The 11,271-nt window shown below is 43.8% G+C and overlaps 1 protein-coding gene across 1 annotated transcript; it reads right to left on the reverse strand.

Annotated features, from left to right (window-relative positions):
- Positions 1–9,800: 9,800 nt before the first annotated feature.
- Positions 9,801–10,435, reverse strand: LOC132253344 (pentatricopeptide repeat-containing protein At4g37170-like). Its single transcript, XM_059735126.1, has 2 exons — positions 10,314–10,435; positions 9,801–10,239 (listed from the first exon to the last, which is right to left on the reverse strand). Exons 1-2 carry the CDS (start codon positions 10,433–10,435, stop codon positions 9,801–9,803), a joined length of 561 nt encoding a protein of 186 aa, XP_059591109.1.
- Between the last annotated feature and the right edge of the window lie 836 nt (positions 10,436–11,271).

Consider the following 11,271-nt stretch of genomic DNA (forward strand, 5'->3'; position numbering starts at 1 on the left):
GGCTCATGAAACTCCTAAACAATGCATGCATACACTGAAGGGCCCCTATCCCGGTGTAGAAGGTGAGCAAGGCTATAAGAAATAAAAGGCTATGATGCTCATGAGAGGCTCAAAGGGCTAGCAATGGTCTAGATGTCAATAAAGGTAATAGGGTGTGAGCTAACCGAAATGAAGGCCACCCATCTTACGACCACGGTCTCAAACATCATGCTATCAAGCCCTCAAATGATCAATACTAAAGATCGATGTCCATCTGATATAACCACGTCAACCCTCTAGAATCATCCACCAACCGTACTCCAAATGCAAAGTAAACTGTGATCTCATCAAGCAATACTGCCCATCACAAGCCAACTCTCATCATACAATATCAATCTCTATACTCACGATAAGATAAGTGACAGTCTCATCAAGCAATCGACCAATCCTCATATCGTAAGCCACCCAAATATCATAAGCCAACTCTCGCCATGCCAGATCAACCCTGGGCTCGAACTCCTCACACTCTACCTGGTCGAATCAGAGAAGGGATGTGTAAAGCTAGAAAAGCCGAGGATGGAAAGGTCATATAACGGTCTCAAGGGTGATGCTGTGCAAAGCTCGTAATGGATGGATGTAGGTCAAATCAAAGGCAAGGTGTGGGAAGTGAGCAAGGTACTGCTATGATCATAAGAAGATGTGTCACAGTCTCGAACTCCCTAGGTCAAATCTCTGATCCTAGGCTAATAGGCTCAATATCCCCCATGACAGGTCACTCCTCAAGACTACAACGTGCAAGTGAAGAAATGCCTCAAGTAAAAATCACAACACATCATATCACAAGACACAAACACATGTCCATAAAGGAAAAGACATCCAATAGGATAACCGATGAGTACATCATGCAAAAGAAGGATAACAAAGACAATACTCAAGAATCGAGTTATAGTCTCTAAAAGTCAAAATCAAAACAAGACTAAACAAACAAAAACAAAAACAGTGACTGGTCCTGCCATCACATCTCTGGCCATAGAAGGAACAAAATCTGAGCGCCACCTTACCAAGGTAAGTCAATCGCCCAAATCAATAAGATCAGGGATTGCTGGTGAAGGGGTGTCTGCATGCATGGCCTGAGCTGAGGTAGGTATAGAAAACATATCGGACTGAGGATGCCCAAATATACCAGAATCAACAATGTCCTGTATGGCATGTCGTAGAGCAGTGCAACGATCAGTGTGATGTCCTGCTGACTGATGGTATATACAATATAAATCAAGTCGAAACTGTGGAGGCACAGGATCTGGAAGTGCCCTAGGAGCCAGAGGAGCCAAAAGTCCCATGGCTTGGAACGTCTCAAAAACTCTGCTCAGGGGTGCGCTCAAATCTGAAAAGTGTCTCCGACATCGTCGATGGGGGTGAAATCGCTCCCGAGGAACTGTAACGACCGGAGGGCCCCGAAGCTGGGATGGAGGTCGTGCCAACATAGCCAATGAAATGGATGAGGAATGCTGCTGGAGTACTAAATGTGGGCGAGGTCGTGGATGCGAGGCACCCAAAGTAACAGGTGTCGGTGAAGTCAAGTGTGGCAATGAAGGTATCGCTACTCCTGGAGCTCCTCTCGATGACGATGGATGCTCTGACAAAATAAGCTCAATCCTCTCAACCCTCCGTGTCAAATCCACCATCATCTCATAAAGAGCAGTAAGAGTAATGGGTGTGATCTCGTCCGACATGGTGAACCTCAACTGAAGAAGTCTAATCTCAATGTGCTCTGTATCATAACCATCATACCATCAATATCTGCTCGGGGACCAGTCACGACACTAAAACTGTCCAAGACTCTAAAACAAACACATGCAAAAGACAAAACAAAGCAACACAAGATGCTAACACAAGATAACAACACATAAAATACATGATACGAAACAATGATAATAATAAAATAAAAAAGACAAAAACAATACCCAAGAAAACAACAATATCACTAAGTGAAATGAGAGTACATCATGCAAAATAATAGGACAACAAAGGTCTACTCTCGAAGCACAAGGTGCGAACTCAAAACACTAACTATAAAACAAGACTCAAATACAAAATAAAAGAGAACAAAAACTCAAACGACCAACTAACAATGTAGTCCCAAAACACACCAACAAGGTATGCAATATCAAAGTGTCTGGTGAATATCAGTGCCCTAGGTGTCCAAAATGTGATGGTATAAGCCCGAAGGAGGAGGAACTGCATGTGTGGACTAAGCTGGAAAGGAATCAGTAGACATATCTGGACCAAGATCAGTGTCTGTAGTCGATATGGGAAAGCTAACTGCACCACTGTCAATAAGATCTTGTATGGTGTGACGCAGAGAAGCACAATAATCAGTACGGTGGCCCGCCATCTGGTGAAATGCACAGAACTCATGAGCATGAAAACGCGGAGGCAAGGTACTCGGGAGTGGCCTAGGGGCCAATGGTACTAAAACACCAGTAGATCGGAGTCGCTCAAAAGCTCTATCCAAAGGTATCCCTAAATCAGAATAAGTCCTCTGATGTCGCCGATGGGGACGAGACTGCTCATGCCGTGGGATGCCAGTCTGTGGACGCTGAAACTGAAATGAAGGTCGCACCATGACAGCATGAGGATGCGTAGAAGGGTACAACTGAACTGGATGAGGATGACGATGCTGTAAAGGTGGGAAATCACTCCTGGGTATCTGCAATGATCTCGCATAGGAATGATAACCAGGTCGTCGATGCTGAAAGTCCGTAGAACATATGTCTCCATAGCCCTCAGATGATCCACCAACTCTCTTTCCCTCAGTATCTGGGGAAGGAATAATATCTGACCATAATCCTCTAGATATGCCATCATCTACATCGAATAAAGCCTGAACCAATGATCTGAAATCCTGGAATGGGACCCCTGTCAGATGTCGAGCAAACCTAGGATGCAAGCTCCTCAAAAACATGCTCATCTGATCTCTCTCGGTAGGTCGCTCAATCATCTCCGCAGCCTTCTCCCTCCAACGAGAGATAAAAGAAGAAATAGGCTCATCTGATCCCTGTCTAAGAAACTCAAGCTCTCTACGTGTAACGCTCGTATCACCACCGAATGAATACTGTCTCAGAAACTCCTGTGCTAAGTCCTCCCAAGTTCTCCGACGAGATGACTCTAATGAAGCATACCATCTCTGTGTCATGCCGCTCAATGACAATGGGAACAAAGTGAGCAACTGTGCCTCATCTAGACCAAGGGCCCTCATAACCGTGCTATAAAGTCTGAGATGAATACGAGGACATCCGACACCCGTATATCTCTCTATATCAGGCATCCTGAAACCAACTGGCAGAGTGGCCACTGGCACATCGTCAGGGTCCTCCCATGAGATCATCTCATCAGGGTCTCTCATCTGTCTAATCCTCCGCTCAAGTCTGTCCATACGAGAACGAGGATCCTCAATGATGGTAACTGGTGTGACAATGGGTGGAGTGACAGCAGCCTGATCCTGTGAAGTAGTATGCGAAGTCGGTGTAGTTGGCATCTGAACAGGTAGAACAGGTGGTGTCACTAAATCAGATGGCGTGTCCTCGAGCACTACGTGCCTACTCTACTGAGTATCCATCCTCTAGCTCAAACTGGTCAATGCCTCCTGAATCGAAACCACAGAAGTGATAAGCTAACCAATCGAAACTGACTGTGAATCTGTCTATAGCAGCTCAACGATACGAATCAACATCTCTCTCACTCAACCCAGGGCACTGAACTAAGACTGGGACCACAAATAGACTCCTATAGAAGAGCCAATCAAAACGACTCAAACACGACTCATGCAACGACACGGGATGCAACGAACAATGACCAATGCATGATACAACACAATCCACAACATGACAGGGCGCGACACACAATCATATGGTGACAATCAAAATTTGGATAGACGATAGAATCTCTAGAGTCACATGAGTGTCCAATGTGAGACAACTACAAATATGACTAAAGAATTTCTATCGATAATCCAGAAAATGATCGAGGTGTGAAGAAAATAAATGGGGTGTGAAGAACAACACTATCACGAGATCGATACTCAATCTATAACAAAACATCCCTTGATTTTGACCTTCAACTCGGGCTCCATAGGAGAAGAAAACGATAAGGTGATCCAGGCGAATCTCTCGAAAAATGTGTGAATATGAAAATATGCCTTTCACCTTTCTGTAATGAAAATATGAGCATCGAGTCGAAAATCGAACCAAGGATCAAACAAAGAATGAGGTACTGAGCCCGTGATAGGTGTACAGTGCAAAAAGATGGTCAATGAACATATCCCAAAGTATCGAGAAGTGACGACAAAGTGAAGAGGTGTGCCGAGCCAAGAAATGATAACGAAGGCCCTAGGGAGAAAACATGCCAAACTCATCAAGTGAAAAACACAAACTAAGGCGACAAGACGAAAGGTGACCCAACCGTACTCAAACTCATACCGATCTCCGAGCACTCTCAACTGGAGACTAAAAAGAGGGAGTGTCAAATCCGAAGTGTAACCACAGAGGCTCTGAAAGCCCTCAGATGCACCCACGTGTAGGGAGGGAGTCCTAATCGAAGGATCTACGGCTCAACCTATGAGGTCAAGGTGGCTCTAAATGGATATGGGTGGACTTTAAAACATCCCTAGCAGAAGCGATCATACCCTCCGGCGGTACGCAACCCTCTGCACGCCTCCGAAGAGACGGGGCGCTTCCATGCAAGGTGGTCATCACCTCCACACATGCACTACCTCGCATCCCAGGGGGTTTCCTATGGTGAAACCTCTCAAACTCTCAACGCTCAATGGTCGACTAGAGTGCACAATGAATGGTGTGGGTGCATCCGAAAACCCTAGGAAGCTAAAACAGAAGAGGAAACACACTGGCTACACAAATATCCATGAAACCTAGCTCCGGGCTATACAGGTCTTCAATGATCGGACTCCAATCGACATCAAAGTGTCGCTCTCCTCCAGAATGCTCCCGTGCATCGATATAGCCCGTCGCTAGACCCTACTCCTAATCTCTGGCTCGGTCAGAGAGCAAACACACAGAAGGTCTCACACTTGCAATAGTGAGAACTGGGATGAAAGGAATGACCGAAACCAAGAGAGTTGGAGGTAAGGGGATATATATGCGGCCCACAGAGACAGGCGACATGCAATCATGCAGAGGAAGGGCAGTCATGCATCATATAGTCAATCAGAGTACAAGATATATCATTCATGCACGCATACAAGCTATGAGAATCAAGATGAATAGTGATAAGAATACCATGCTCAAAAGACGATCAAGATAATATGCAAGCCAGAGAATCGACATGTCAAATCAAACCAACAACGAATCCATACATGCAAGGCGGTCAGAATAATCATGGCAAATATCAAAATCACTATACTAAGCGAAATAAGATAAGCAATCAATACAATCAGCATGCCAATACCTCAAACGAGCATGACAATCAAGCATAGAGAAAATAGCTGTCTCAGAATCCTCTATCAATACGAATCAATCATCGTAATCAATATGTCAAATATCTCAAACAAAATATATCAATGAAGCACAAAGAAAAATCACTGTGTCAAAATCCCTAATCAAGATAATCGACTAATATGATCAATCATGTCAACGTCCCAAGTGAAAACTCGAGAACCCTCAATGTGCAATCAAGAAGTGAGTACCCACTGATAGACTCATCAAATACCATGTTTGCTTCATCTTAAGTTCAAGCTTGACCCTCTAATGATCCCCAGTGGAGTCACCATTTTGTGGACCCCGCATTTCGGCTGGCTCGAATGCGTTTCCCACTCGATGGCGAAACTCGATTTTTATTTGAAAAATTGATTTTTTATTGATTAAGAAAAATGACTTGGAGTCGCCACTTATTTTTGTTTTATTTTTAAAGGGTAAACAAAATAAGAAAGAAAACCCTAAGTGTGACTCCTGATTTTTGGAAAAGGTGGTTTGTGAAAACCGGATCGGGTTCGGGGGTCAGGTTACTTATTGGGAAGGTACGGTAAAGACCGTAGCACCCCTCTAAGTCCCTAAAGTCGGGTCTCTACTAATAGAATGAAGCTAACATGGCGATGATGAGGAAATCAATAAATACTCAAATCAATCATGCACATATGAGTATCAAAACATGCGTATAGCAAGACCAGAATAAGGACAGATGCGTACCTGGGCAACGATCTTCAATGCGCTATCAAGAAGTGAGATTAGTGCACAATTAAAGGATGATCACATGCATATCATAGAGCAGAATAAATCATGTATGGCACCTAAATCAACCAAACAATCCATCAATCATAAAATCTCATATGTTGGGCCCCCACCAAAGCCCGTTTATTTTTGCATGAATTAATTCCGTAAATTCCATTGTTCGGAATTACGGAATTTAAATTCATGTTTATTTTAAAACATTTTAAAAACAAAGAAAATGCAAAAGTGGCTTGCCGGAAAGAAAATGGCAACCAAATTTTATTGAAAATGAGATTTTTGGTATCTTAAAAAAAAAACGAAAGGTGAAAAAGTAGAGGAGCCGGGATTATTTGAAAAGATGAATTGAAGATAATATTTACAAAACGGGACATGGGGCAATTGTTTTAAAATCAAAGATGATGAAGAATAAAAGAAAGGAGGACACGTGCCTAAGGCTGCATGCAAAAATACTTGAGTGGGGGAGTTGGTGAGGAATGGTCGCGCATGGATGAAATCCTGATCATAACTGTGCTTACTCGATCAACTTGTGGATTGGGATCATCAAATTCTGAAAACCCTGCGTAAAACTCAAACCATTGAATGTACCACCATCAATCACAGCGCTGCTGACCTTCTTAAACAGCCCGTATGGTGCCTCTATCTCACTCACACTAAATACTGCTTCCCTTGCCAGAGCTTCAGGATCATGAAGACCTCTTGCTTGATTCTGCAGAGAAAACCTGAAGAGGAAGAGTGAAGATGCCAGGGTACCTGAAAATCCTCATTATCAAGAACATGAGTGACAGCCTTTGCAGGCCTTTCTTGACCTTCTTGCATTTCCAGCACATGAGCAGCTGCATCCCCACAACTCCCAGATTTACCATGTTTCCTAGCATAGCATGAATCATCAGAATCACTGTCACCAGCACCTTCTTTGACCATTATCAAATCAACCCACAGTTTCTCTTGTTTTTAGCTCTTCACTTCCGTCGTTCAGTGTAAAGCCATTGAAATGTTGAAGGCGCCGAGATGGGGAATAAGCTTGCATGCGGGCTTAGCAACAGCCTGATTTCCTCTTCAGTAAATGAAACTAACAGCAGTAACCTTTAAGGGATTGGCAATGAGCATCAAATCCCAGCACAAGAACATCCACCAGTTATTTCTTCAAATTTCCATGATCGAGGTGAACAATGATAGGAGTATCAATCCTGTACTGACATAGCAGAGAAGAATGAAATCCATTGCCAGTGATAGTCCTCAACAAACTTTACCACAATGCGAGAGGTGTAGCAGCCAAGGACTAGGGCATAACCATTTCCGATTTTGGCCATAGTGATTCTTAGTTATCATGTCTGGATGGCCTGGTGGAACCCTAGTAGAGACTCCATTCCAACCACGTTTTCAGATTCAGAAAACTCTGATTGGAAAGAAACCTTAAGCCACACCTTGAATTGATATCCAAACTTCAATTTTTCACAAGAGAATTTTGATTCGCAAAATCGGTCAAGTTCATTTCCCTTCACTTCCCTGAAAATCTGGAAGCTTCCTACAAAAGATCCTCGTCTGAAGTCGAGAAGCTAGAAAGCTCAGAGAGGTTTTCCCCGTAAGACGCCAACCTCATATTGAGAACCTCAGTCTATGAATCAAGCTGCGTTTTCTCTCCTGCACCGTGCCGTGGATGACTCCCCACTCTCTGAGGACACCAAAACTCAGGGATGACACCCTCCGCACACCCACATACCTCACCTAGCTTCCTGTAAATCCCCTTCTCTAGCTCGCTTCCACTGCATAAACCATCTTTGCACCTGCTTGTGCTAACCAGATCACAAGAATGCCACTCCCAGTTCCTTTTCAATCAAAATCAAATTCGAGTAACAATTGATCTCTCCAACCAGTTTTTCCTATTTCAACAATATCTTCCGCAGCATCAAGAAGAATTTGGAGATATATCAGCAGCCATGGATGAGAATATCTGTGATTAAGACCAACTCGGTCAACAAAGGGAACCCACAATTCTCTTCGCGTGATTGCATGGCTACACAGTCTCTGAGAAGCATAGATCTAAATAGTGCACCAAACGCTTTCATGCCTTACAAAGAGGCCACGTAGGAATCGCCAATACCCTGTGGCCTTGATGCGGCTGCTAAATGAGCTCACCACTCTGGCTGCTCGACAGGGAAAGCTGCTGGCCTGGGCACTCTTCACTTTCTGCCAGATTGAAGGCTTACTTGATGAATGAGCTTCACGAATGTACAAGGTGGAAAAGTGAGGGTGGCAACTATAGGGTGTAAGAAATGAGTATGAATGAGTCCTATACCCGTGGGTATAGTGAGATAAAGCATGATGGAATAGAAATGGGCAGAGACAATGTGGATATGGGACATGGTGGAACGAGCAAAGTGGTTAGGCTATTGATGGTGAGCAGGGTACGGGTGAAGTGATGTGTATGGTGCATGAGGGTATAGTGAGTGGGCTATGGATGACAGAATTGGTGAGAAAAATGAGTGGAGATATGCTGAGTGTAAGGGATAGGAAGGGTGATGAGAAGTGGGTTAATGGTGATGTGATAGATATGTGAAATTGGAAAATGAGAAAGGTGATAGGTAAAAGAAATGGGTATGGATAATGGCCGGGTTTGCATGGTTCCATGCACATGGGTAGATGGATCTGGGAAGTCAACAAGGGCTTTAGAAGGAGCTTTGGACAACCATGCATGTGCAGAGGTAGGTATCAAGGAGAATTCAACCTCACTCTGATCATTTAGAACGGGCAAGTATCTTAGCAGTAGCATCCTTCATAGTGGATTTCTCTGCTCATCTGGCATGTACCAGAACGCATCCAGCACCTTTAAAGAGTGATCTAGCACCTTCATTCTTCAGGATCTGTGAGAATGCATCGAAAGAGCTCTTGTATTTGACAGCTTCGCCTGAGATCATCATCATCCTTCTACGCGCTGTATCTATTGGGTAATAAGTCAATCCTGCACCTATTGTGATTCCTTATCCCAGCATGAAACTAGCCAAGAGACTATCCCCTCAAGACAGGCCCTGGCGCATAGTACATCTCCACATCTGTGTACATCTGGGCATAATGCGTGTCACCCTGTTTGCGAGGCAGCTTAAAGCCTGGTTCAGGATATATCATTGTTTCGACAGGAAGCTTGTACAATCGATGTGGGCAGAGCCAAATTGGGTATACCTCCCTCTCATGAGATACCCATTCTAGAGCATCTACCTCGCCCAGAATCTGCTCCACAAGGTAAAATTTTCCATAAGAATCATCAAAAGTAGGATTGCTTCCTCCAGATTATTTCTCGGTACATATGAACCATCCATCTGAACAGCTAAACTGGGTGGTGCAGCTGCATGGAACAGTTTTGCTTGCAATTGGGCAATTCGTTCTTGCCTTTCTGGTGCTGGAAACCATTCTGCTTCCTTTGGATTCTCATTTTCCACCTCACTAAATATAACCTCAGTTACACCCTGTTTGGACATGCCAAATTCGTCTTTCTATGGTTCTGTTAGAAAAGCCTCTGCTTCAGGAGCTTTACCAAGTGATCCTTTCCAATGCGTGGATACCTCTCCACTAAACTATTGTAGCCTAGTGGGAACGGGAAGCCGTTGTCATTTTCATCCCTACTGCATGCTCCACTCCTCTTGAAATCTGACTCGTCTCGGTGCAGGGAGACACAGAGGCCAAATCAACATGAGTACAAATAGAAGGAACCCCGACAAAGGTAATGTGATCAGGTTGAGTTCTTGATTTGAATAGCAGCCCAGAGAACTGAAGAGCCTCGTCAGCTTGGGCATTCTGAACATAACCAATAATTAGGGAAGTCCATGGTACTAAATCTAGTCTCAGCATCTCATTGAAAACATGTCTTGTCTTCTTAATATTCCCACACAATGTGTATATGTGAACAAGCGTACTAGCTGCAAATGATAACAGATCAAACCCAATCCTCGTCATATACCCATGAACCTGCTTACCCAATTCTTCCGCAACGAGTTTCTCCAATCCATAAGCATCTTGAGACCCTCTTAACCCCCATTGATCATGGAAAACTCAAGCATGCCGAAGCTGATCATCATAATAACTGGATGGTTGGACTACATGAACCCCATTCCTCCCATATTGGCAACAAGGTTAAACGCATGGTCAAACCCAACAGTGACCTTCAAGCAGTTGCTCATCACCTTGAAATCAATCAAGATAGGATTCATGACAGAACACATCTTCAGTCATAGGCCCTCTCTTCTTCCAGTCAGAAGCAATAATGTAGTGGCCCTCCGTCTTCAGACTCCGAGCAATATGAAAGGCAATAAAGCCATCAGCACCAGTGATTGAGATCTGGAACTTTTCAGATTGTTAGTGTGGTTCCTTCTCAAGCTCCTCATAGGTGTACCCTTCGTAAGTGGCTCCATCGGTACTTCCCATTCTCCTCTGTTTTCTAAAAAACGACTGTGAATACTTCCCCTCTCAATATCTTAAGCTTGTTGTCTTTCCACTTGTTCTACAAGAAACATGGCAGTATCTTGAAGATTTCTGATGCCAAGACCCCTCAAAGCAACCCCCGATTTAGACAGCCAAACCCAAACAAGATGCTCAACACTCCAAGAGAGAGATAACAAGAACAGGGGAAAGAGAATGAAGAAAAATAAATAAATAAATAAAAACAGAGCATGCATGAGGAAGAACGATGCCTTGAAATCCAAACTCCATTTTCATGAATACTAAGAGACTTGCAAAACAAAGTGGTGGGAGAATCTTAACACGCTAATAAGTAGCGCAACCATTGTAAATACATACAGAGAAATAAAGATGCTCAACAAGTAACAATGAAAAGCAAGTTTAACAGCTTAGATGACCAAAGCAAGCATCCACTATCAGTCGGAAACCTAGTAATGCAGTAATACTGGAGAATTTAAAGTGAGGAAGGATCAAACCTGAGCGGTTCCTCCCCTGCCCTGCTAACTTCCTCTCTCGGCTCCCCTCGAAAAACCTCCTCCTCCCTCTGTTTTCCTCCCAAAATCTCTCTCTAACGGCTTGCTCTCAAACCACCCTCCTGCAG

The sequence above is a fragment of the Vitis vinifera genome, chromosome 19, assembly GCF_030704535.1.
Source record: "Vitis vinifera cultivar Pinot Noir 40024 chromosome 19, ASM3070453v1".
NCBI classification, from domain to species: Eukaryota; Viridiplantae; Streptophyta; class Magnoliopsida; order Vitales; family Vitaceae; genus Vitis; species Vitis vinifera.